This window comes from Nothoprocta perdicaria, unplaced genomic scaffold (genome assembly GCF_003342845.1).
Source record: "Nothoprocta perdicaria isolate Ctin4 unplaced genomic scaffold, notPer1 scaffold_108, whole genome shotgun sequence".
Lineage (NCBI taxonomy): Eukaryota > Metazoa > Chordata > Aves > Tinamiformes > Tinamidae > Nothoprocta > Nothoprocta perdicaria.
In genome coordinates, this window is record NW_020454183.1 from 1,188,344 (window position 1) to 1,211,890 (window position 23,547).

At 48.2% G+C, this 23,547-nt stretch overlaps 2 protein-coding genes across 2 annotated transcripts in view; one reads left to right on the forward strand and one right to left on the reverse strand.

Moving 5' to 3' along the window:
* Positions 1-6,957, forward strand: part of ITPK1 (inositol-tetrakisphosphate 1-kinase) — a 131,871-nt gene extending 124,914 nt beyond the window's left edge. Inside the window, exon 10 of the mRNA XM_026046477.1 lies at positions 2,194-6,957. Within this exon, the coding sequence (XP_025902262.1) occupies positions 2,194-2,498 (305 nt within the window). The 3' untranslated portion in view covers positions 2,499-6,957. The remainder of the gene's footprint in view (positions 1-2,193) is intronic.
* Positions 6,958-9,596: 2,639 nt separating this feature from the next.
* On the reverse strand, positions 9,597-21,717 carry CHGA (chromogranin A). Its single transcript, XM_026046923.1, has 8 exons — positions 21,607-21,717; positions 21,033-21,079; positions 16,901-16,994; positions 16,519-16,587; positions 15,460-15,558; positions 13,500-14,009; positions 12,547-13,001; positions 9,597-10,133 (listed from the first exon to the last, which is right to left on the reverse strand). Exons 1-8 carry the CDS (start codon positions 21,650-21,652, stop codon positions 10,050-10,052), a joined length of 1,404 nt encoding a protein of 467 aa, XP_025902708.1. The 5' UTR covers positions 21,653-21,717; the 3' UTR covers positions 9,597-10,049.
* Between the last annotated feature and the right edge of the window lie 1,830 nt (positions 21,718-23,547).

The following is a 23,547-nucleotide window of genomic DNA, read 5'->3' on the forward strand; positions in this document are numbered from 1 at the left end:
ACCCTGGTCCTCCCTTCCCTGGTTATAGCTGTGCTGAGCTCCCTTCTCACAGCGTTATTCCCAGCTAGCAAGCAGAGGGCTGTCCCGGGGGCAGCCTGCCTCAAATGTGTGGCTTCCTTGCACCGTGACATCTGCTGATTTCAGGGCTCCATAAGTGGCCACCTTATCCCCATGAAATATTAAAAGCAGATTCTTTGTGCGTTTGCCACGTGCCCTCCAACAAGGCTGATGTGTTTTAGCGGAGCAGGCACAGAGCACTCTCGGGTACTACGGAGCCTCTCGGAATATTAAAGCTGTTTCTATGGAGATGACTTATTCCCAGGGTGTTTGAAGCACTCTGAGTAGATTTGAAGGCTAATCCCATGGCTTTTACATAAGCAAGAAAATAAAACAGGCACCTCTGTGGGAGAGGTGAGTGTCCTGTTCTGGCTCCTGTGACTGTAGAAGTCGGAGTTGGCCCCTGCCAAGGGCTGGATTTTAGCAGAATATGTGGGTCACTGGAAAGCCTGGTGTTCTGGTTTTCCTTTTTTTTTTTTTTTTTTTTTTGAGCTTGTTTAGGGTTTTTTGAGATAAAAAAAACTGGGAGCTGTTGTCCTACATTACTGTTGCTTTAGGTAACTTGTTAGAGAGTACCTAGGAGAACTGTGACTGACAGCGATAAAATCTGAAGCACTGCAGCAGCCTAAATAAGAGTAAATTGGTTAACATATGTGTATTATAAATACACCATAAAATCACCACATTTGTATTAATGTTGAATTATCCTTCTGTGTTATGTTTTTTCAGGAAGCTGGGTTTTTATTGCCATAGAAATTTGGCTTTTACAGGAGAAGGGAGATTTAAACTGAATTATTTATGGATGTGTGAGACTCTTCTGCCGTGTGATCACAGCACTGAAAGTGTTTTAAAATGTGCATTTACTTTGTGGTCTCTGGTTTTGCTCACGTGCTGCTCCATGTGAACATGTGCTATTCACATGGGACTTTTAAAGGGTTATTTACTGCTCCAGTCTCCTGAATTAATATAAGTCACTTTTAAAATACTTCTCTGGGTGTTTTAAAACAGTCACTCTGGCCTATTGAATACTCTGAATGTCATATGTCACCTCATATCCCATCAAATTGATACAAAGCCTGGGTAATGCAGTGGCAGGTAAAATGCATTTCAAGGCATTTTATGGATGTTTCCTGTTTTAAGATGCATACAGTGGTGATGCTCTGCCTGTTGCACAGCGTGCTCTGCTCCTGCTGCTGGCCTTCGTGTCCCTAAATATTCAGTGTCCCCTGCCATCTGACCAACCATTTTAACCAAGAAACCTAGTTAGGGTTAAACTGTGCAGTGTAAGTTGTTTTTTGGAGTCTCTTAGCAGAACCATGAAAAACGCGTAGTTTCAGTACCAAAATCGAAGCATTTCTACCAAATGCGACATAATTGATTTAAATTTTCTGTCCCTCAAGCATTTTTCCAGACAGTACGTAGAGTAGGGAATGGTTTAGTGCTGAGTTAGGTTTGATTAGACAAGCCTGGAAATGTTTGTGCACCAGGAAGCTGCCTTTTCTGTGCAATATAAGGCTGGCCTGTTGCTCTTTGAAATGTCCCTAGCTGAGGGTCTTGCTGGGGAGACTTTAGAGAGGGCCCAGACCCTCAGGGAAGCTGTGCATTAGAGCTGCTTTCCGTGGTAAAACCTGAAAATAGGGTAGAAAAGCTTGACGTTACACCGTGTGACCTAGCGAAAAACCTAGACTTGGGAAAAGATAATATATACACGGGCATTTTTATATGTACACACACACACACACACACACACACACACACACACACACCCTGCGTGAGCAGGGAGGTTGGACTAGATGACCTCTGAGGTCCTGTCCAACCTTCAGCATTCTGTGATTCTATGATTCTATGGGAGGAAAAAGGAACAGAAAATGTGAAAGGTGACACAGTTTTTCTCTTGAGCTATTTAAACAAAGATGAACTTAATTTTTTAACATGGGTCTCTGCTCCCGTTTATACTAAGCTACTTGTCCAAAGGATGTTGTGAAAAAGAAGCCTTTTTGCTATCCCTTAGAGGGCAAAGAGAGCCCAAAAAACAGATCAGTAGAAAAGACTGTTGAAAGAGCTTACGGAAATCACTTAACTGCCTTTTCTTTTTTTCCCTTTCTCTCTGTCCTTCCCTTCCTCTGCCACTCGCAGGGTACGAGGGCGTTTCGGAGTTCTTCAGCGACCTCCTGAACCACATAGCGGCCGTGCTGCAGGGCCAGGCGCCCGAGGGGCCGCCGCTGAGCCGCAGCCAGCTGCTGCCCGAGCAGAGCGGCGGCCTCCTGGGCGAGCGGAGGTGCTGCGCCGGCCGCGGAAAAGACTCCTCCTGGATCGTGGAGAGCGAGGCCAGCAGTGCAGTAAAACTGCAGCACCAGAGACTAGGCTGCAACTCGGCTGTGTCCCCCAGCTTCCAGCAGCACTGCGTCGCTACGTTGGCCACCAAGGCTTCCTCTCAATAACTTGCCGAGGCCGGGGACTCAGGAGAAGCCCCAGGGATGCGACGTGCCGTCCCGGAACCAGACAGATCAGGCTGTAGAAATACACTTGCAAAAAATGAAAAGCGAAGTACAAAAAAAAAAAAAAAGAAAAAGAAAAAAAAAAAACACTTCCATTTGATTTAACCTGATTTGCTGATGAAATGGACAGAAAGGGGGAGGAGGAGGAGGTGATCCAGATCCATTTCGTTAGGTTTCAGTTGCAAATCGGTAGTGAGTTTACACACACACATGGGTTTTAACACTAGTCCTTTCATTGTGGGAGGGTTGCTCTTGCATTTCTATTGTTCTTTGTAATCACTGGTGACCAGCATTTTAAAATCGGACCTCATGGTATCAAGAAGATAATAATGTTGGAGTGTATGAATGTAACAGTGCTAGAAATTTTTGCCTAAAATACTCCCTGATCCTGCTTTCCAGCTCGACCCTCGCGAGAGGAAGCTAAGAGCACCTCAGTACCACCAAGCCAGATCTGTGGCAACGTCCAGCAGACACGATGTTCACAGGTAGCTTGCTGTGCTGGGGCAGAGCTGCCTGCTTGTTCAGGGTGCAGGACTGAGGCACCAGCCCTGCTTCCAGCTTTGCAGTTTTTCCCCTGGCCTCACTGCCTCAGTAGAAAGCAGCTTCTAACTACACTTGCCGATAGCAGAAACCTGCCTGATGAGACACGTCTGGAAAAAGGGTGCAGATGGTCAGGATGAGTGACTTGTAGATGAAGCATCATCCTTCCAAGCCTCCGCTGGAGTTGAAATCCATGAAGAGCTCGTGGTTTCAGCTCATCTTTTAGCAGAGAGTGTAATTCTCCCTCCATTGGATTGGGAGGAGTCTGGGACAGCTCTGCAAGGGGGCTGGCAAAGAGCCACATATTTTCCATAGAGCAGCACATCTGGTGTGCAGATCCGAAGGAGTAGCGCAGCGCTGCCTTTCACACATCCACCACTCCATACATTGTATTTTTCTTCCAGAGACATTTAAGTAAGGGCAGAATTGCCTGGAGTGAGGCTTTGTATGAGGTAGCAGCAATACAGGGCAGCTCTGGCTGAGAGACTTCATTATTGGGGTACGGGCTGTCAGATGAAGCTGTGTGCTAATTTATGGCAGTGCTCTGTATCACCTGTAAACTACAGCCCAGCCAAATTGTATATTGCTCTTGAGACAGTAACCCTACAGTGTTCACCCTCTATTGCTTCTTGTAGCATTGCAGCATCTCCTGCTGCGGAGAATTCCTGCAACTTTTGCCAATTCTGAACACTAAACTGGAAGTAACTGAGTCTGTCCGCGCTGGGAACATAGACACTATTCTGGTAGACTTAGCGGCCTTTCCTTCTGCATATAAGCCCTGAACTAAGTTTAAGGAGGCGGGGTTAAGAAAATTTCCTTAGTTAAGCTCTTAGCTTACAGGTAAGGGAATTTCCATCGTTCTATACCAGGCATTTATAAAGCACTCATCACTGTGGCATCTAATACTAGTTTTGCTGCTGTCATCCTGTAGATACCTACTCGAAAGCAAAGGACCAGGCAATAAGAGACCAGATAGACCAAGGAGAAGTACTAGACCAAAATGTGGAAAGGATGTCACCATCCTGCCCGATGGTACCAGTCTATAGGAGAAGATGTTCCTAAGAGCATTCTGTAGCAATTACTTTCTGCAAATGATGATTTTCCTTTAGGAGGCATTGGATATTTTTCCCAAAGTGCCCTTCTAGGGAATTGTCTATAGCTGCGATTGGATTTTCGAGGATGATTCATACAACACAATATTATTCCACCTCTCGAAAGGCACTAACTTTCAGTTTAGGTCTTTCTATAAGGACTGGACAGAGTCGAGTAGCTGTTGAATTCCATGGGGGCCCCAGGTAGAGCCGAGCTGCACGTGGGCTGTGAGCTGGGCCTATCTCTAAGCCTCGAGCACCCGGCTCACAGAGCTTGGCTGCTGGTGCTGCCAGGGGCTCCCTGTTCACGGGCAGGGTTTGCATCGGGAAAGACCAAAACTTTCATAAAGCCATGGCCGAAATAAAATCAATGTCTACAGTTTGGGGTTTGTTTTAATCTGTTTAAAAAGAAAAGGCTTTTTATGTTACGTGTGTACCAGAAGATACCCTCAGGAAGGAGCTTGCCAGTGCATATTTTTGTATGGTACTTTCTTGTAACCAGCTGGTGGAGTGTTTGTAGACTTGCCTTTTGCTCCCTTTATTACAACGGCTTTTTTTTTTTTTCCTTTTTAATTGGGTGGTGGGGAAGAAGCAATGATGTTAAAACCGGGGTAGTAACTCAAGACCTTTCCAACTAAGTATGTTTACATGAACCCGAGTGTTGGATCCAATCGAAATGTCTGTATGCTGTTTCCTAGTTAGAACATCAAATAAGATTTTTATTTTCCTGGCTGCCTTCTGAATTTTGGTTGGCCTATTTTGCACTGCTTTATTTCTCCAAAATAAACTACTGAAATATAACTGTGCATTTTAAACTTGTTTACAAATGATTGTTAAAAGTTTATTTTGTAATTCTCTAAAGGCTTACAGAAATACTATATTTAAATATTACTCCAGACCTTGGCAGTAACTAGAAAACAAGTTTAGGTTGTTGGTGTGATCAGTGACATGTTTTTCCCATAGTCTGTAATTTATTTTTATTTATCAAATATATTGGTATCACTTTAATTTACCAGGTGCAAATATGCAGAAACCTGTTGTGATGTGGCATTACAGTAGAATTTTTTACATAAATTACCATGCAATTGCTGTAGTACTATATATTTCTTTGCAAAAGTTGTTGTTATGGCTCACAGGCTAAATCACATGGGAAAATTCGAGAGACCAACTTTTAAAGCCAAATCTTTAAATTACTAAGTGTCCAGACCAATAACTACTTAACTGTAAAACCCTCAAGCATGCACATATTACCAAGCATGTGCTAAAGTGCTTTTCTGAATTGCTGCCTCATTTGATAAGTTCAGGGTAGTTTTGATTTAAGATAAGCTTTGCAGAAAACTGGCTGATGGTGTGTAGCATTTTTTTTTCTCTTTTGAGAGTAATAAAGCTTAGCAATTTTAGACATTCACAGAATGCTTTTGCTCTTAAGCTTTTGCAGACAATCTGGGTGAGATTTTCTGTGCTGGCTGTTTGAATCCAGTTACCGTGGGGTAGAAGAGGTTGTGCTGTGATTTCAGAGGCATAGCTACTATTGCTGGAGCAATGACATTGAAATTAAATGGTCACTGCTTCGCTTAGGGATCGGATGCTGGTGTGTTTCACTGTTACAAAAGCAGAGGAACACCCCTGGCTTGGTGGGATTCCTCCAGCTCTTACATCAGCGTGATGGGGACGATTTGATGGTGATTTCCACCCTAATTATGTAATTTGCTTCAGTAGGTGAAGACTCTTCCCTGTTAAAGACATCTCACACAGTCTCACCATGGCCTGGCCGTAGAACTGTTGCTGTCCCCTGTCCCCTCCATCCGGCTTTGCCAAGTTGCCCTTTGGTTTGTAACGGCTCTACCGGAGCAATCGGATCACTATGTGGGACGAAACGTGGGACTGTTCGTGAGCAGGAGGGTGCTCGGGTGGAAGCCTCCAGCTTCCCCTGGGCATCGGAGCTGGTCGCACAGCAAAAGGCAGCGCTGGGGCTGCCGCGGGAGCTGCAGGCGAGGGGGCTGCTGCGGACACGGCCCCAAGCGCTGCAGGTCACGACGGGCTCTGCGGGGCCAGGGAGCCGCGGTAGGGCATGGAGAAAAACGGCAGGAGACAGTCAGGAGGGAGCAGAAGAAATGTGGCCAGAGGGATTTAAATTGACTGGGAAAAAGGAAAACAAGGAGAAGTGCTTCCGTGGTTTCCATCCCCACAACCCTGCCAGGCCAGGCATGCCAGCTCCTAAGTTAATGCCTACTTCCCAGCGTCTTTGTGTGGCAGCAGTGCCCAGTGAGGCAGGTCTGGCCCAGCAGCTTGCAGCCTTGCCCTCCACAGCTGTGCAGAAAATCTCGGGTTTGGGGTTTTTTCTTTTCTAGTGAATAGACTATTTTGAGTTTGTAAAAGTCACCCCGTGTGCATACTTGCAGGAATTCACTTCCATTACCCTGCTAATTCTCTCCTCCTTAGTAACAGATGTATTGATTTTTGTATTCAATAGACAATTACTTCATGGCGTTGCAACTATGTGTTTTGTAATTAGGAGTCTGTGAAAATGCTTTGTGTAGATTAAAATATTTCCTTTAATATAATCTCCTCTTACTTTCATAGATAAACAGACACACTGTTGCAGATCACATTGCTGATTTTATTTGTAATGTTGCTTTCATACCTTATTTCAAAGGAATGTAACCTCCAGAAAAGTACTTTCCACATCTTCACTGCCTTTCCTTTTGCTGTTCACTCCATGTGGATCCAGGCCATCAGCTTGAGTTTGTGATGCCGTGGGCTTGAGATCCTCAGTGGATTCTACCGTGATTACAGGGTTACAGAATGCAGTAGTTTGTTGGTATTTTAGAGGATCCAGGTTTAAAGGAAGCCCCGTGAATGATTCCTCGGCGTTGCAAGCCTGGCGAGCGGAGGCCCTGAGCTGCACGCGCGCGGCCGCAGGGTCCGGCTCGCTGCCCCTGGGGCTGCACTTCTCCCAGGGAAGGAAACGATCACTGCAGGAAAACGTGCAGCGGGAGGTGCAGCCAGAAGGCACGGAGCAAAGGGAGGGCTTGGGACTAAAATCCTGGTCTTGCTGGAGCCGGCGGATGTTCTGGCACCGTTGGGCCAGGATTTTGCTCTTTAACTGCGAGGGGAGAATTTTTGCTCTCCACCCCTCTCATCTGCGAGGCCGGTGCTGAGCCCGTGATCTGCACGAGCCCCTTGGACAGCGGCCTTGCCCGCGGGCTGTGGGTTTGCAGAGGGCTCCTGGTGGTGCCCTCTGCACCAGCCGGTGGTGGTTGGTGGCTCCTGGAACTCCAGAGATAGCCCAAACAGCCAGTGAACAGCTCAGGAAGACCAGATCTTCCTCTGCCTGTCATCCTTCTTAAGGAAAAACACCTTTTTTTCCTCTTTCATTCTTTACACAGTAGTTTTTAGATATAAATTATTTTAACTTTTTTTTGTGTGTGCAAAGTCATATATACATATATAAAGTTATTAAAAGGTTGAGTATATGTTGAGTATATAATAGTGACTTCTTTGTTTCCGATGTTAGCAGACCCTAAAAATGAGAGTTGTTTCTCCTCTTGTAAAGTCAGTGCTGTAAAAAAAAAATTAAAAATAAAAGATGTACTAGATGTACCTTTTATTATTTATTTCCAAATCAGTATTTGATAGGGCTTGTGTATACCCTTGTGAGAACCACATACTAAAATGCAGCCATTCTTAAAGTGTAATAATAATCATTCCTTGGCATCTCAGCCGTTCGGAGAAAACGAGCCCTCATGTGAGAAGCGTTGGATATTCTCCTTCAGCCCCGTCTTCGCTCTCACTTAAGCGTGGTTAAAACTCGGGGACCGTTTCTGTGTGTGCTGGTTTCACAGGTTCAGCAATGTCTGTGTGCAGATCCAGCTGTGCAGTGTTAACAAGTGTGTCTTGTGATTTGCCTCAGCCCTGTTCACAAGGATTTCTGAAACAATGCCCAGTTTGTACTTAATTTGTATAGAATTATATAAGCCTTTTAAAAAAAAAAAAAAAAATCATGGTTTACTGTAAAAAACAAAAACAGTTGGTTTTTGGCTACTTCAGTTGCACGACTGATCAGATCTGATGATGAGGACGGTGCTTTCATCCAACAGCATTGGTTTCAATGGTAATACATTCCTTTTCCTCCTGCCTCATTTGCCAAACCCCTGTGCTGGACAGTATTTTGGTTTCACCAGTAAAGCAATATGCAGTAGGTATTGTGGCATTCTCTCTGTAACTGTTCTGGAGACAGAATTGTCCCTTTCCAACACGTAATGAAAATAAATGCCTTACAACATGTTGTACTCGGCTTTCTCTTCATGAGTGGGTAGGGCAGAGGCAGACAGCTTTTACGGGGTGCTCATTTTCCTGAACTTGCTTTTCACATCCTTCCCCCTTTGAGTTGTTTGCAGCTACTCACTTCAGACCTTGTTTCACCACTGCTGAGAGTCAAGGCTAGTTGGATTTGGTTTGCTTTTTCACCTTGAAGTGTAGAGGGAAGTGGGCTATTTATACATTATTGAATAAAGTAGCTGAGCATCACTGGGATTCAGCCTTTACAAGCCATGCTGCTGCTGTGGTTAAGAATTCATTCCTAATGGAGTGCTCTAGGCTCATTCTGTCCTCATCATCCTGGAGAGGGAATTCCCAACTTGATTAAAAATCCTGCCACGTTTTGAGTAATGAGGACCATATTTTGACTAGCGCAGAGAGGAGCCGGTGGGATTAACTCTGGCGGAGCAACACGCGTGCTGGGCAGAGCCCCTCGTGTGCGTGACGAGCGCGGGTGCAGCGGGTCCCGCGCGGCCTCCGAGGCTGCCGGGAGGGCTTGGGAGCCTGGGAAGCAGTTACTGTTCGCTGGGCAGTGAGCATTGCCAGCAGGCCCCATGTCTTCCTAAGCCCAGGAGTTTCTTCCATTTCCTTTCTCTGGAAGACGGGACAATTGCTTCCGTTAGCATTGAGCTATTTATTACTCTTTTATTACTATTATTTAACTCGCTCGTTACCCAAGTAGCTTCATTTTATTATTGACCCAATGCATAAGCTCATAAATATCTTTCTGTCTGGCTAACCTGGGGTTAGTCTATGAATTACGGATTTGATCCCTGACTTACGGAAATACTTGGAGCTTTGCAGCTGGGCTGTGGGAAACCACAAGAGTCCTGCCTGTCCGTGCTGAGGGGGTTCCCTTGCCGAACAGGACTGTGCTTTCTGCATGGGCAGCCGTGCCAAGGACCTTGTGGAGAGGTCCTTGGTTTGGGGCCTTGGTGTTGGGTGCTGTTGGCAGGGCGCAAGGAGGGAAACTCCACTCAGGGGTGTTACAGTAAGGAGAGACTTTCATTTCCCCCTTCCGAGATAGGACCAGTCCTATCCCGTGCAAACGACTGAGACTGAAGCTGGAAAAACAAGGGAAGGAACCCACTGCAGTTTTATTTTTCCTTAGATAAATTTTTCTTTATATAGAATATATTACAGTCAGAGTTCTCAGCTTTTAATCAAAAGATAACAAGTTATTGCAGTTTTATCCAGTGAAACTACCGGCGGTAGGAGAACATTCTAGAAAGCTGTCTTGTCTTAAAGAAAAAAGAAAAACAGAGAGGAGAAAAAAAGAGGAAATACACATGTAAGTCACACTTCTGAGCTACAGTCATCCAAGGTACAGGTGGGACTCCATAGTGGACAGAGGAGCATGAAATCAAAGCAGAGATGGGCACGACACTACTGCGAGACAGCAGGCCTGGCTCTGGGGAGATGGGCTTCCTAGGCAAGATGCTACTGCTCTGTCGGCATCTCTTTTAAGTCAGTAAATGAAAATGTGGCGTGAAGGGGTGAGTGCAGCTCTGGCTTTTGTGCAAGCGGCGAGCTGGGCGAGTCTTCAGCCCCGTCTCAGTTCGTGCAGCTTGTGGGCGACTTTCTCGAGCTCCGCTTCGATGGCCGCCAGGCTCTCCAGCTCCTGGTCCTGCAACGAGAGCCACCGAGACACAGGTCAGCCCAGCCAGGCCTCGAGCCCAGCGGAAGCAAGTCCCAGAGCAGCTCGGTGGTGGAAGGGAGCTGTGGAAACCTCGTGCCGGGCGGGTTTGGAGCCCCTGAGGGACAGGCACCATCTCTAGATACACGTTACTTGGTCCTGCTCTAGGGGCACTGGGCAATAAATCACCGCAACAGCTGATAAAGCTTTCTGCAAGAAGCCTAACACCCTCGCCCCAGTTCCTGCGTGAGAAGCTGTTTATAGTTATCACCAAATGTGGTCTAGCTTGGAAAGCCTCCTGCCCGTGGAGGCCGTCCACGTCTCTCACTTTCCTCCCGAGCCGAAGGCGTGAGGTGCGACGCAGACCCGCAGCGCTGCTGTGTGGGGAACCAGGGATGTCCAGGCAGGGCCTCCCTGCTGCAGCCCAGGACAGGCAGAGGCGACATGTGGCCGTGGGAGGCTCCCGGCCTCCTGCACTGCCGGGATTGGGCCGGGATGGAGGCCGGTGCCTGGGGAGCACAGCAAGTGCCGGCTCCACAGGGACCCGTGCGGCCGCCTCCCATGCTGCTCCGGCGCGGAGAGAGGCTGAGGAAAACAGGCTTCTCCACTGGGAAAAACAGCAACCGAGGACGCAACCAACCGAAAAGCTCCTGTCGCTCCTCATGCAGTGACCCTGCCCCTGCTGAGGTGGCTCTTGCGCCTCTCGGGGGCAGCCTGAGGCTACCTCGCTCAGCTCCTCCGAGCAAACGGAGCCAGGGTCAGTGCGCGCGGCCCGGCCCGCTCTGGGCTGGCACCACAGCCCTCTGCAGCCCCATGCCGCCTTGCCGCCGCTCGCAGCCCTTCTGTCTCCCTGCGCAGTAGGTGCGTGGCCGGAGCGCGACACCAGCTCTGCGGGGCCCAGCTGAGTCCCCCCAGCACCAGCGCTGCTTTCCTGGCCGTGGCCTCTGCAGGGGCGGCGCCTGCGTGTGAGGGTGCCGCGCTGGTTTCTCTACATGTACCTTGGAAAAAAAAAGCCATAAGACACCTGGGAAAAGTCCGTTGTTTCTGAGCTATAAAAAGTGAAAAACTCACAGTCTTCTCCACTGCCCGGGCCTCAGCCGAGCCCCAGAGGGGGCCCAGCTGCCCTCCCGTGGGGCTGGTGGCTGCCCTCTCCTCACTGCCAGGCCCGGGGCAGGCGCCGAGGCCTCCCCCGCTCCCAGGAGCCCTGAGCCAGCTAAAATTAAAAATAAGTCTGGTTGCTACTGTAAACACAGCAGTTGCAGAGGTTCAGCTGCCTGCTTCCCTCGCTCAGGGCTGGAGAGTCTGGGGATCAATGCGCTGAGGCGAAACCAGCCAGGCAGGGCCCTAAATAGAACCAGAGGGAGGAGGAGGAGAGGAGACGGGGCCGATGGCTCAGCAGCAGCGAGCTCCTCACCAGCGCTCCTTGCGCAGGCAAGTGCAGAGGTCTTGGACACAGGCAAGAGACACCTTTGACTTTGCTTTGAACCTGAACTAGAGATGGGCTGAGGATTTCTGCGACCTGCGTGGCTATTGCCCTTCGGGCTGTATTTTGGTGTATAATCCAGCGTTCTGGAGGCAGGAGCATGGCTGTGGCTCAGGCACCTGCAGTCACTAGCCTGTCCAGCCCACTCCTCTATCCCAGCGAGTACCAAACACCAGTGCCTGGAGCTCTGCCTCATCAGCACAGTCTGTAGTCACCTCTCCTCCGAGGTGGCTAAATGCAGAGAGTCAGGTCACCCCAAGACTGTCATCCAAAGCACATCTGTGAGACGCTCCAGCTCCATGCAAGGCCTGGACAGTCACGTCCTTGGTGACAAGTATGGCTGCCCAGCTTAGCTGGCTGCCCAGGGACATGATACGTTGCTGCACGGTGGCCCTTGAGGCGTTAGGGAACTAAGTCTTAGGTTTGGAAAGCATAACTTAGACACATTCATGCCTCTTAAAACCTTTTCCACTCCAGTGCCCCAGCTTTCTTGCCTGCTCCTAGACCTCTGGTTTGCCCCTCTGGGAGGTGCAACACTACTCGCTCGATATTCGGCCCGGGGCAAGACTTTCCTCTGGCTTGACTGGATTTTAGGACACAGGAACCTTCCTCAAGGCTACTGGTGCCACCCTGGTTACTGTGTCCAGCACAGGCCAGCTGGAAGGTCCTGACACATTTTTAAAAAAGCTCATGGGAGAGTAGAATATTTTTGCAGCAGTTAGGAAGACAAGAAAAACAGTAAAAGCCAACCTCCATAATCTGTATGAGCACCTAAAAGGTCACAGGGCATCTCCTTCATGTCACAGCAAAGAAATGGTGGTAGCTGCGTAACAGTGAGGTACAATCCTACATCTCCAAGCATAGTCTGGATTCCCTAGTAATAACTAGACAGAATTTATTGGCAAGCCTGTGTTCACCAACCTCTGTTCTTCTGTTAGCACTGCCTTCCTCATCCTTCTTCTCTTCAGGCATGGCAGCAAGCGGGAAACCTTCACTGCTGTCCTCCTTTGAGTGACGCTTCCATGACCTTCTCGCATCTTCCTCTGGACTACTAAAGTCATACTTGTGGGACCTGAACACCATTTTCATAGACCTGTCTGGGTCTTCTCCACTGTCATTTTCCTCCATGCGCTTCTTTGATGTCAGTTGTTTGGCCAGTTCATCCATTTTATTCCATCTCTTGGAGTCTTCCCATTCCCTGGAGGATTCCTCTTCCGTTTCCTCACTTTTGACATCCCTGGACTGGAAGGCATCCTCCTCTGCTTGCATTGCTTCATCCTCCAGGCGATGCCTTCCTCCTTTCAGTCTGTAGGGCTGCTCTTCCTCCTCCTCTGAGCTCCGCTCATCTTTGCCAAATCCCAAAGCTTCTTCATTGTCTGAAAAAGCATCAAATGCAGCAGTGAGAACAAAGTATAACTGATCAGATACCACATTTAAACCAAGCCTTAATTCTTTATTGCCAAGGAAGCTAGCGTGATTCAAAGTGGAGTTCCTGGCTTATGTCAGCACATGACTTATTGCCAAGATTTTGGAAATGACCATTCTTATGTCAGTGAGAAGACAAGAGGGACAGCAGTCAGAAAACACCTAGGAGGTTCAGGAAGCAGGAAGGAGTGACCCCAGAGTGCTATGAACTGCAGCAAAGCCTGGAAGTGAGGCAGCTGCAGGGCCGTTACCCACCTCTACATGTGCCTGTATGGAGGAATGCCTGAGGGAGCAGGCGGGGGGGTCTGAATGACTGATAGTGGGAGCATTTTTGTAAGTCCTGCTGATACCTATTTGAATTTTTAGGCTTTAAAGCCTTTTATCTGTCTGTCTCAGGGCTCTTGGCTCACCCTTGTGTATGTACCTGTGCAGTTGTCCGAGATACCTACCATCTCTTTGCATCACCTCAGACTCCACGTCCTCCTCAGCCGAGTCAAGTGACCTCTCTGCTTCGGTAGGGTCCTCCTCCACAGGAGTGTCTCCTTGCTCATCTTCCCGCTCAGCACGCCCTCCTGTCTCCTCCTTGCTCTCCTCTTGGCCCTGTCTGGACATCTGCTCTCTCTCCTCCTCAAGCTCCAGGTTGTCACCAGTGTCCCTGGGCTGCTCCTCTTCCTCCTGTTGCTGTTTCTGCTCTTCCTCACCAAGGTCATCACTGATGCGATTGTCCAAAACCTCTTCCCTCTGGGAATCCTCTGCGCCTCCAATCTCATTGCTCCCTGCTTCCTCACGATCCCTCTTCTCGCCAGGATGAGTTTCCCGTGGCCTGGGCTCCCTCTCCTCCAGGCTGTTTTTTCCCTCCTCTTTTGGATCTTCCCTCTCGTTTTGCTGGATTTGCTCGGCCTCCAGCTCAGCCAGGGACATGGTGGGCTGCTCCTCTTCAGGGCTCTCCTGTGCCTCATCTGCAGAGCGAGCAGCAAGAACCAACACCTCCTCTCAGAGCTCTTTGCACAAACAGGGAAGCCTTTGTACTTCTAACTCAGCTTCAGCCCCAGCCTCACTCCCCAGTCTGCTTAACCCACCTCTCATTTAGCAAGTCACTTAAACATACGCCTGCATGCAGGCAAGCCCGGGTGCTAGCTGGTATCTACGTTCCTGAGGAGACATACAGGGCTGAGGTCAACACATGCTGAAGCAGAGCCTGCATTGCCATCTGCCCGGGTGCCAGCAACACGCTCCCTCCCCACGTGAAACCAGAGCACGCACAGAGTGCGAGGATTTGGGGCTGGCACTGCCGTGCTCTCTGTGCACCTGGAAAACTGCCCGGCCATCACGTCGTTCATTCGGCCAGCCCTCGGGAAAGGGAGCCAAGCAGCACTTCTAGGAGAGCCAGAGGGAGCGGGGCCAGCTCTGCTTCTGCTAAACAGCTAGTGAGCAGCAGTAACCAAGAGCTTAACGGAGCCTGCGTGTTTGCTCTTGCTCAGCACAGAGGGTGGGCTCTTCTAGCAGCTAGTCATGGAAACCCTGTTGAAAAAGAAACTGGGCGAGAGGCAGAGGGAAAGGAATGGAGAAAAAGCAGAGTGGAGAGGAGCTGGCACTCCGCAGCGGGACGTGCTGCTGCCCTGGGGATGCCCAGGGGGATGCGGTGCCCTTGCTCCGGCCTCGTGCATGGTCTGCACCCATGCGAGCGGGAGAGCAGGGCTCGAGGGGCCCCAGCAGGCGGGAGAGCTGGAGCCAGCCCAAGGGAGGCTCCCTGTCCTTGCTCTTGCTTTTTGCTGCATTGGCTGCTGCAGCAGCCGTGCCCGTGGGGAGCATCGTTCCTCACGGGTGTCAGGCAGCTTTGGGTTGAAGCAGCGAGGCTCGTGTGGTGCTGCCGCTCGGCAAATCCACAGCAGCTCCTTCCCCTGGAGCCAGAGCCTGCCAGGAGGCCCCTCTGCCAGGGATGCTGTTGCTATGCTAGGAACTGTCTCATCCCCCATCGTCTCTTCCTGACATGGAAAAAGGGAACAGATTGAACCGAGAACAGGCTGAACCTCATGTCTCAGATGCCTGGAAACAAGGGTGGTAAGAGCAGATACCAATTGCTTTTGGGTGTATCGTGTATTTCAGCACAGGATTTCCCTAGTTGTGACTCATTTGAAACATTAAAAATGAGTGATGATGATGACAGCAGGGTGGAAGATCTGTGTCAGTTGTGTAACGTGGACATCTCCAGTTGCTATAGCTCAGAAAGCACATGCTTTTTAAGCTGGTAAATAAGAGCAGAGCAAACACAAGGTTGCTAGTGTGTGCCAGCAACAGCACCAAAAGAAAGGCAGAAATGAAAAGCAGATGGATATATCAAGGTTGTTAGAAAGAACATCCTTGTTTACAGCCAGACTTGAATTTTCTGGGGGTTAGGCTGACACTGACCTCTTTGCTCGTTCTTGTCATTCTGACTTTCAAGGACTTCAGAAAGCTCATCTTCAAAACCGCTGTTTTTCTTCTGTTGCTGAGTTCTCTCACTAGCACCTGTGAGAAGTAATGAGGACAAAGCAACATTCCCTGTTGCATTTTAGAAAGTGGAGACAGGAAAACAGATCTAGTCCTTTTTAATTCTATGTATATTCTTTACAATGTACAAATCTGTTAATGGGTAGCTAGAAGGAAAAGCAAGATAAGAGAATGTGTGAAGCAACTGGAATAATAATCCCACTGTCAGAAACATCCAGCAAGGTTTCTGGAAACCAAATGCAAGGATGCACTTTTAAACCCAATTCATATTTTAATTCAAAGGAGAGAGCCAGCACTTCAACGTAGTCCTACAAGGAGCAAAGCTGTGTGCTTTCTGGGAATCACTAACGGGGTTTGAGGATCTGGGCTCCTGAGGATAGCCCCTTTTCCCCTTTCTGCATCCTTTGTACAGCTCTTAACCACTGCTGCACCCACGCTGTCTTGCAGGCAGCACCCCTCACATCTCCAGAGCAAAGAGACTTGCATTTGACCCAGGGAAACTGATAGGAAAATCCCCATCAGTTCAAGGAAACTTTGAGCTGGACACTTGTAGGTGTCCCACTCCATGCTGAGTGCCCATTTACTTCTGCCCCACCAGCAGCTGGTGCTAGATCCTACTGACACAAACAGTGAAGGTTTTCTTGTCTTCTATTCTAGTTCAAGAGCTGGTGGAACTAAGCTACAGTGTTTCCCTTCAGGGTTTTCCTACCCCAAAATGCATATTCTCTCTAGGAAAGCTCCGTACAGCTAACGAGTTACTCTGAGGGTCCTTTAAATCATGGATCTGTACTGGAATTATTCTAAGCGAATCCTCCACTCCCCCAGCATTTCTAGTGAAATTCTCAATTTATATACATTCTCTAGAGCACATTTTTACAACCCAAAACTAATGTAAAATTTAAAATTAAAGGAATAAAACATGCAAGGGCCCACAACAGACTCATCTCCTCTTCCCCAAAAACTGTGTTGAAACTATACCTTGAACAGCAATTTCCTGAAGCTCCTTCAGTAAATTTTGGTGTCGAAGGATAGAAATGATGCGCTCATCTGCAACAGGGGAGACTTGGTAAGAAGAATAGAAGAACCCAAAACTCCACTTCATTTTTTACCCTTTCCTTCCACTGGCTTGATTTGCTGCCACATCTCTCAGCTGCAGCTGGGAGCACAAAAGCCCTGAGAGGACCAGGCAGCTCCACCATTGCCAGGCACGTGCAGCCCAGTGGGGTGGCCACAAGGAGGGTGGCTGTGGCAGAAGCCAGAGCTGGAGCACAGCAGGGCTGGCTCAGCCCCATCTTGTGTCCCTGCCAGAACTGCTCTCTCTGAAACCCAACATTAGGACGGACAAATCCTCTCCTTGTACCTCCTCTGAGGGTTTCTAGGCATTCCTCGCTGATTGGCAGGGGGTTTGGCTTGGATAAAGTATCAGAGATGACCTCTACAATGCACTTCATCACCTAGAAGGAGACAAAGATACAGATTAAAACCATGATTTTTTTTTTTCATGTATCTATGTGTTAGAAGGTGATGGAGAAGATGATGGCACAGGTCCTCATCCTTGGCACAGGTCCTCATCCTTTTCTGATGGAGCTAGAATCACGTGTTTGTTTTTGCATGTTACCTAGCAGAGGGACAGAAGATACTTCCCAAAACTGAAAAGTGAGGAAACACACATGGCAATGGAAAGGGCTCTTTCAGTGTGAATTACTGTTCACTGCTGCAGGACATCTGCAAGGCTGTGCATGTCAAGAGATTAAAGGGCAATTGGGTGTAGACACAGGGAACTCAAAATCATCCTCTTTTAAAGCAATGTTTCTCAGCCTGCGGCTGACAAAAGGCTCAGTAGGAGGCTCAGTACAGAGCAATAAGTGACTATAGCTCTTAACAAGGTGACCTTGAAGTCCTGCCAGCAGTTTGAGGCCTGAGGTGGGCACTCTAGATAGACTGCAGCCAGGCATGATGGATGAGGAGAAGTAAATCATATTTTCAAACACTATTGAGAAATACTGCTCTCAAGCCCTAAACATGGGCATTCTGGAGAAATAGTCAACCCTGTGCTTGCGTGTTTTAGCCTTCTATTATCGACCATAAGAGCTGTATATGGAGACAGGTTATGTAAAAGTGAAGAAATTCCTAAACCTCCTCCAAATCATTTGCCACAGTCTGGGACAGCTTCCCAGACACCATGAACTCTAGGCCTGCCCTTTGCAGCAGTTCTTTTCTTGACAAAAGGAATGAGAAGAGAGGCTCCATTTTATTGTCCAGTTTTTCACCCTGCACTGTTACAGGCCCAACTCTTTGCCCGTGCAACCACATTACCCCGATCCCACAGCAATTGCCCACTGCTATACAGATGTGGAAGGAGAATCAAAGACAGAGACTGGAAGGCAAGGTGAAGGCACCTTCCTCACACAAGACACACCAACCACACATCAGGTATGTTGTTATAACAGACCCAAATAGTCACACAGATGAAAGCAGATTATTTTTGCTGTCTGGCACTGGTTAGTAGTGCAGGAATCTGTCTGCCCAGTTGAAGCATCATTTTTTATAGAGCAGCCTTTAAAACATGCAGGGCTCAAAAGTACCAGTTGAAAAAGCGAGGGTAAACAAATAAATAAATAAAGATTCAGTTAAGCTTTGGGAGGCAAAAAAAAATCACTGACTGAACTGTTTTCTTCTGATGACTTCCACAGGCAGCCCTAAGAGTCCTGACCTCTCACAAGGTGCCGTTCATGGGAGAGCAGAACACTGCAACTGCAGTGGAAATTAGACACAAGTCAGCAATTCCCACTCATCTACAATGCTGCTCATTCAAGCAATTGGATATATTCATTCATCAGTTGGAATGGGCAGTTTTTCATCCTCTGTAAGGAGAAAATTACTTTTTGCCATTACTGTTGCAGATTACAGTTCTAAAATGTTTAAATATTTCCACTCAGCTATTCGTGCATTTTGAAGGATTGCATGATAGATTAAAAATGTTGCAGGAAAGATCTAACAACATGAAAATAGAGAAGCTACCCTGTTATCATTCTCCTGTACCATCCATAAAGACTGTTATTAGGTAACTTAGACCACCTCTCACACACTAAACAGAACAAAACCCAGGTTCTGCTACATTCCTTCCATCCTTCCACCTTTCCAAGTTCTGGAACTCTTCCTTGCAGGAGTAGGCAATGCCATCTCAGAAGTTAGCACTTACTCTGCATGAGAAATAACAGCTTGGTACAAAGAAACACTCTAGGCAAGCACTTTGAAAAGTCCTAGCTTTTTTTAGGATGTTTTTCCATACACAGAGAAACACAACATCCACCATGGAAATGTGGTCAACTCTATGGAAAAAAGAACTTTGCAACCAGTAAAGAAATGAATAGTGCACTTGTGCCAACTATGCTCTTCCTTACTTTTCATGAAGGTAAATATTGCAAAGTGAGGCATAACAAGGTCATTAAATAACAGCCTAAATCAAGAAATGAAGGAGATCCTCTCCAAATGAATGTAATCAAACCTGTGCAGAAACTCAGGCTGGAATTTTGCCACAGCTCTTATCTAAGTGTAAGCATGCAACTGAATCCTTAAAGCTGGTCAGACTGTCCCTACGTGGAAAAGAAATCGCCAAAGCATCTTGTCCTTACAAGGACATATTTATATACAAGGATATATTTCACCATGTTTGAGAACCACCACACTCATGCCCTTCTGGAATCTAAGCTCACAAGTTCCTACTTGTGGAGAAGGCCACTTCCTAACAGTGGCCTTTGAGCACAACTGGTGGGAATAACACCAGAGACTGTGGTTAGGCTTCTCACAGGAAGCTCTGGGGATTAGAAAAACCTGTTTTGATGCCTAAGAGCAGCCTGTAGATGCTGACTTCTCATGTCATAGTCCTGAGCCATCCAGAAAAGCTGGGGCACAGGATGTGTCTAGAGCAGTGCAGGGAGAGCTGCAGGGCACCATGCTCGGTGCCAGGGAACCAGGAGTCCCTTCATTGACACGCTCTGTGTCACAAAGCAGGGGGAAGGTGGCAGAGCCCTAAGGGCTCCCTCTGTCTCCAGCAACATACAGTCATAGAACAGTTAAGGTTGGAAGGGACCTAGGGGATCACCTAGTCCAACCCCTAGGCACATGCAGGGTCACCTAGAACATGTGGCACAGGGTGGCATCCAAGCAGATTCTGAAGATCTCCAGAGAAGGAGACTCCACAACCTCGCTTGGCAACCTGTTCCAGTGCTCTGACACCATCCCTGTTAAGAAATTTTCCCTTATGTTCCTGTGGAACCTTTGGTGCTTCAAAACATTCAGAAGAGAGGTTTGCTCTGATTTTGCTCTGAACAAGAGCAATGCATAACCCAAAGGGGAAACAGTCTTGAGACAGGTCTAGCCTTGGTGGAAAGGTTTCCACGCAGTTGCACCAGCCTCCACAACAAGGAAAGTTGTGAGCTGAAGGAATTTTCCCATTGGGCGCCCAGTGAGCATCTTCTGGCATAGGCGACTTGAAGGGGCAGGTGCCTTGAGCAAAGTTAGCGACCCAGGCACAGGCCTCCCATGGGCTGAAGCAGCTGCCCAGTGCTGTCCTGGTCACTTACAGCCCAGCACTCAGCAGGGCTAAGCAGCTAAATTTTGTAACAGAGAGCCAGCTCCCCAGGCCCACATATTTCTGACAGAGATGGGGCAGCTTTTCTCAAGGCGCTTACCCTGTAGGTCGTAGTGAGTAAAGATACGGGGTACATTGCAGCCTGTGCTGAGACCAGCATGAATGTTGCCTACTTGGGAAAAGCCTTTTGTGATCAAAACACACAAACGCGCTTATCCAATCTTTCAGTTGCTAAAATCCAGCTGGGAGGGCACACACTTGTGAAGTGCAGCTCGGAGTGTCAGAGATACCCAGAGACGTATTCACAGGAGGGCACAGTAGAAGGCTGAGGAGGTCAGCCGAGTCATGCACTGCAAATATCCTTTGAGACGAGGTGAATGATAGCCGAGAGCAAATTAGCAACCCAACAGTAGGCAGTTGCCTATTTTTTCAGGAACTTGCATGTTTAAATAACACACACCCCCAAAGCCACATATTCCTAGCAAATGCCCATTCCTGAATCACATTTCTTCCTTCTCTCCCAACTGACTCACCTCCTGTGGGAAGCTTAGAAAAGCTGAAAGTAGGAGGACGAGAGAGGATCATACCCAGCCTCCACCCCCAGCCTCCCTATGCTCCAAATCAGCTCGTTCAGCACCTCTGGGCACTCCTGGGGTACTCTCCTCCCGGCCAGGTGCACAGCAGTGGATTCATAAAGGGTAAATCCTGGCAGGGAGGGAGAAGCGGAGGACAGATCCTGCTGTAGGGAAATCTCTTGCAAATCCCCCCCTCAGCTGTCATTTCCTATGGAGTATTTCAGTAGGAGCAGCTAAGAGCCAGGCCAGCTAGGCACACACTAAACAACACATCCCTCAACTTTCCCCTCTGCCCCCCGTGTCCACCACCATCTCCTCCTTACCTTAGTGTCACCTTTATTCATGTCATTCACCACAGGCAGGGAGACGGCTGTAAAACACAGAGAGGGCAAAAAGAAAGATCTTGTTATTTGGCCTCCTCAGGCAGAGAAGCAGCGAATCCCCCTTCCCTGATAAAACAAGAGCAGAGAAAAGGGGGTGTCCAGCCCTGGTGGAAATGGTCTGTGGGGGCAGTACCTGCATGTGGAATGTGTATTGCCTTTAGGGAGAGGGAAAGATTGGGAAGGGAAGGGAAGTGGAGACAAGGAAGGGTGAGGGAAGGGAAAGGAAGGGGAGGCAAGGAAAGGGAAGGGGAGGCGAGGGAAGGCAGGGTAAGGGAAGGGAAGGGCAGGCGAGGCAGGGCGAGGGGCAGGAGGCCGTGGCCAGGCAGTGGCCCGGCGGGCGGCGCGGTGACCTTGCGGCGGGCGCTGTCCGCGGTGCTGGAGCCGCGCCGCTGTCCGCGGTGCTGAAGTGCTGCTGTCCGCGGTGCTGAAGCGGCGCCGCTGTCCGCGGTGCTGGAGCTTCGCGGCCCGCTTGGCGCCGGGCGCCGCCGGAGGGTCGCAGCGCAGCCCCACTTACCCGGCACGGCCAGGAGCAGGAGGGCGAGCAGTCCCGGGCACCGCATGGTGCTGTCGGGCGGAGGGGGCAGACGGTAAATCTGTCCCTGGTGCGGGGGGGTTCAAAAGAGGCGCTGGAGGAGACCAACACTGTGCGTGTCTACACGAGCGTCTTGGCTGAAGCTCCCAGATGGGGTACTGCAGCAAGCCGCTCATTTATATATCCCAGCCCCTCGGAAATGGCGTCAGGAGGAAGCCACCTCCTCCACTCCCCCACCTCCTGCTCCATCCCTGCACACAGCCTGCCCATTAGCATCCGCTACCAACCGGGTGCTGGAGGAGTGGCCAGGCACCAGGAGCCTCTCATTGCGCTGGTTGCAGGGACTGGTCAGGCAATGGGCTCCAATAAATGTCAGAGGGTCAGGATCCACCTGCTCCCTCTTCTCACACCTAACATGGGGTAGGATGGTTGTGGGTGGTGTTTTCAGGAAGGAGATAAGGGTGGGATACACTGGCCTTCTACAAGAACCTTTGTGTATGTGCCATCTGTGTACCCACCAGTAGTCAACAGTGAGAGGCAGTCATCTCATGTACCCTAGCTAACATGACCATCTATAAGTGGCCCAAGGCTTCCTCATCTCCTTTGTTGATCACAGCATGAATAGAGGCAAACATCTTAAGAGTAGATGTTGAAATTTTTGGATAATATTGGATGTTAGATTCTTCAACAGAAGGCAGACATGTCTGTAAAACTCATCAAGAGCCGGAGAACCGGTCACCAGTGACATGTCCTGGATTTTTATGCAAGTCACAAAATCATGCTGGAGTTGGGTTGAATAATGTTTGTAACCTGTCGGGTCTGTTGCTCAGCTCTTGCAGCTTTTCTAGTGAATGTTAACTCTCTGTGGTTCAGAGAGTTCATAATAACCTGTAACATCACACAACATCCCACTGCTAAGTACTTCAAAGTTGAAGTAACCCAAATTACCTGATTATTGGTTTCCATGGGTAAGAGGAAGTAACAAATGTACCATTCTCTTAGTCACAAACATTTCTGTACTCTTCACAGAATGGATAGCTACTTTTTAGATGCAGCATCCATCAGAACAAGCAACTGAAATCTCTTTTGATGGTGACTCTGGTGCTTCTTTAGGACAAGTTCAGTAGAATTTTAATTCTTCTAAGGCGTAACTCTGATATTCATTGCTGCTGCTAAGCTGGGGAGTTTATTATTGCTAAGGCAATTTTCGAGGTCAGAAAGGCCAGGGACTTAGATCAGAAAGCAAAACTCACTCAGAAACAACACACTATCCTTCTCCATCCTAGCTAATTATTATGCCACTGGAGAGTCCTACACCCAAGAAGCAGAGAGGATGGATTTGTTCTAAGATGACAAGACCTTTTCCATGAGACTAAGGAATACAGATTACATTGCAGCTTTTTACCATCTCTTTTCATATAGCCATGCAAATATGCTCCCAAATGTACTCTCAAATGGCCTCTAGTTTCTATCTGCTTTAAACTCATGCCTCAAAAGCCAGATTTGGATTGTAAAATCCACTCATAAAAAAATCAAAGCTCCCTATATCTGTTGTTGCGTTTTCTCTTTAATAGAGGAGAAAAGCTGGAAGTAGATTGATCATCTGAGCAGTGCTTTGTGCATGATATTGATTGATGGTAAAATGTTTATGAGACTGTGAAAAAGGTGTCCATGACAGTTCCTGTTGCATGGGAAACCTGCAGCCTCCAAGAACAATAGATATCTCTCATTTTTGCTTTGGAGATTGTTAGATTTATTTCATTTTATTTTATTTTGTCATATACAATGGCCTTTTATTTTTCCAAGGTATGCCACCTCATTTTAGTCTTTCTGAAATAGTGAACACATAGTCTTAGACTAAAATACTGAACATTATTGAGCTTGTTAATTCCTATGTGTTCCTAACAAAGTAAAGCAGATTGA

Bases quoted from the DNA above. Each gene is read 5' to 3' on its own strand.
- CHGA (XM_026046923.1), bottom strand. From the start codon at position 21,652: ATGCGGTGCCCGGGACTGCTCGCCCTCCTGCTCCTGGCCGTGCCGG. The intron at 21,080-21,606 runs GTAAGTGGGGCT...TGTGTTTTACAG, and splicing joins CCTGCTCCTGGCCGTGCCGG to CCGTCTCCCTGCCTGTGGTG. The intron at 16,588-16,900 runs GTACAAGGAGAG...CCCCTGTTGCAG, and splicing joins CCTAGAAACCCTCAGAGGAG to ATGAGCGCATCATTTCTATC.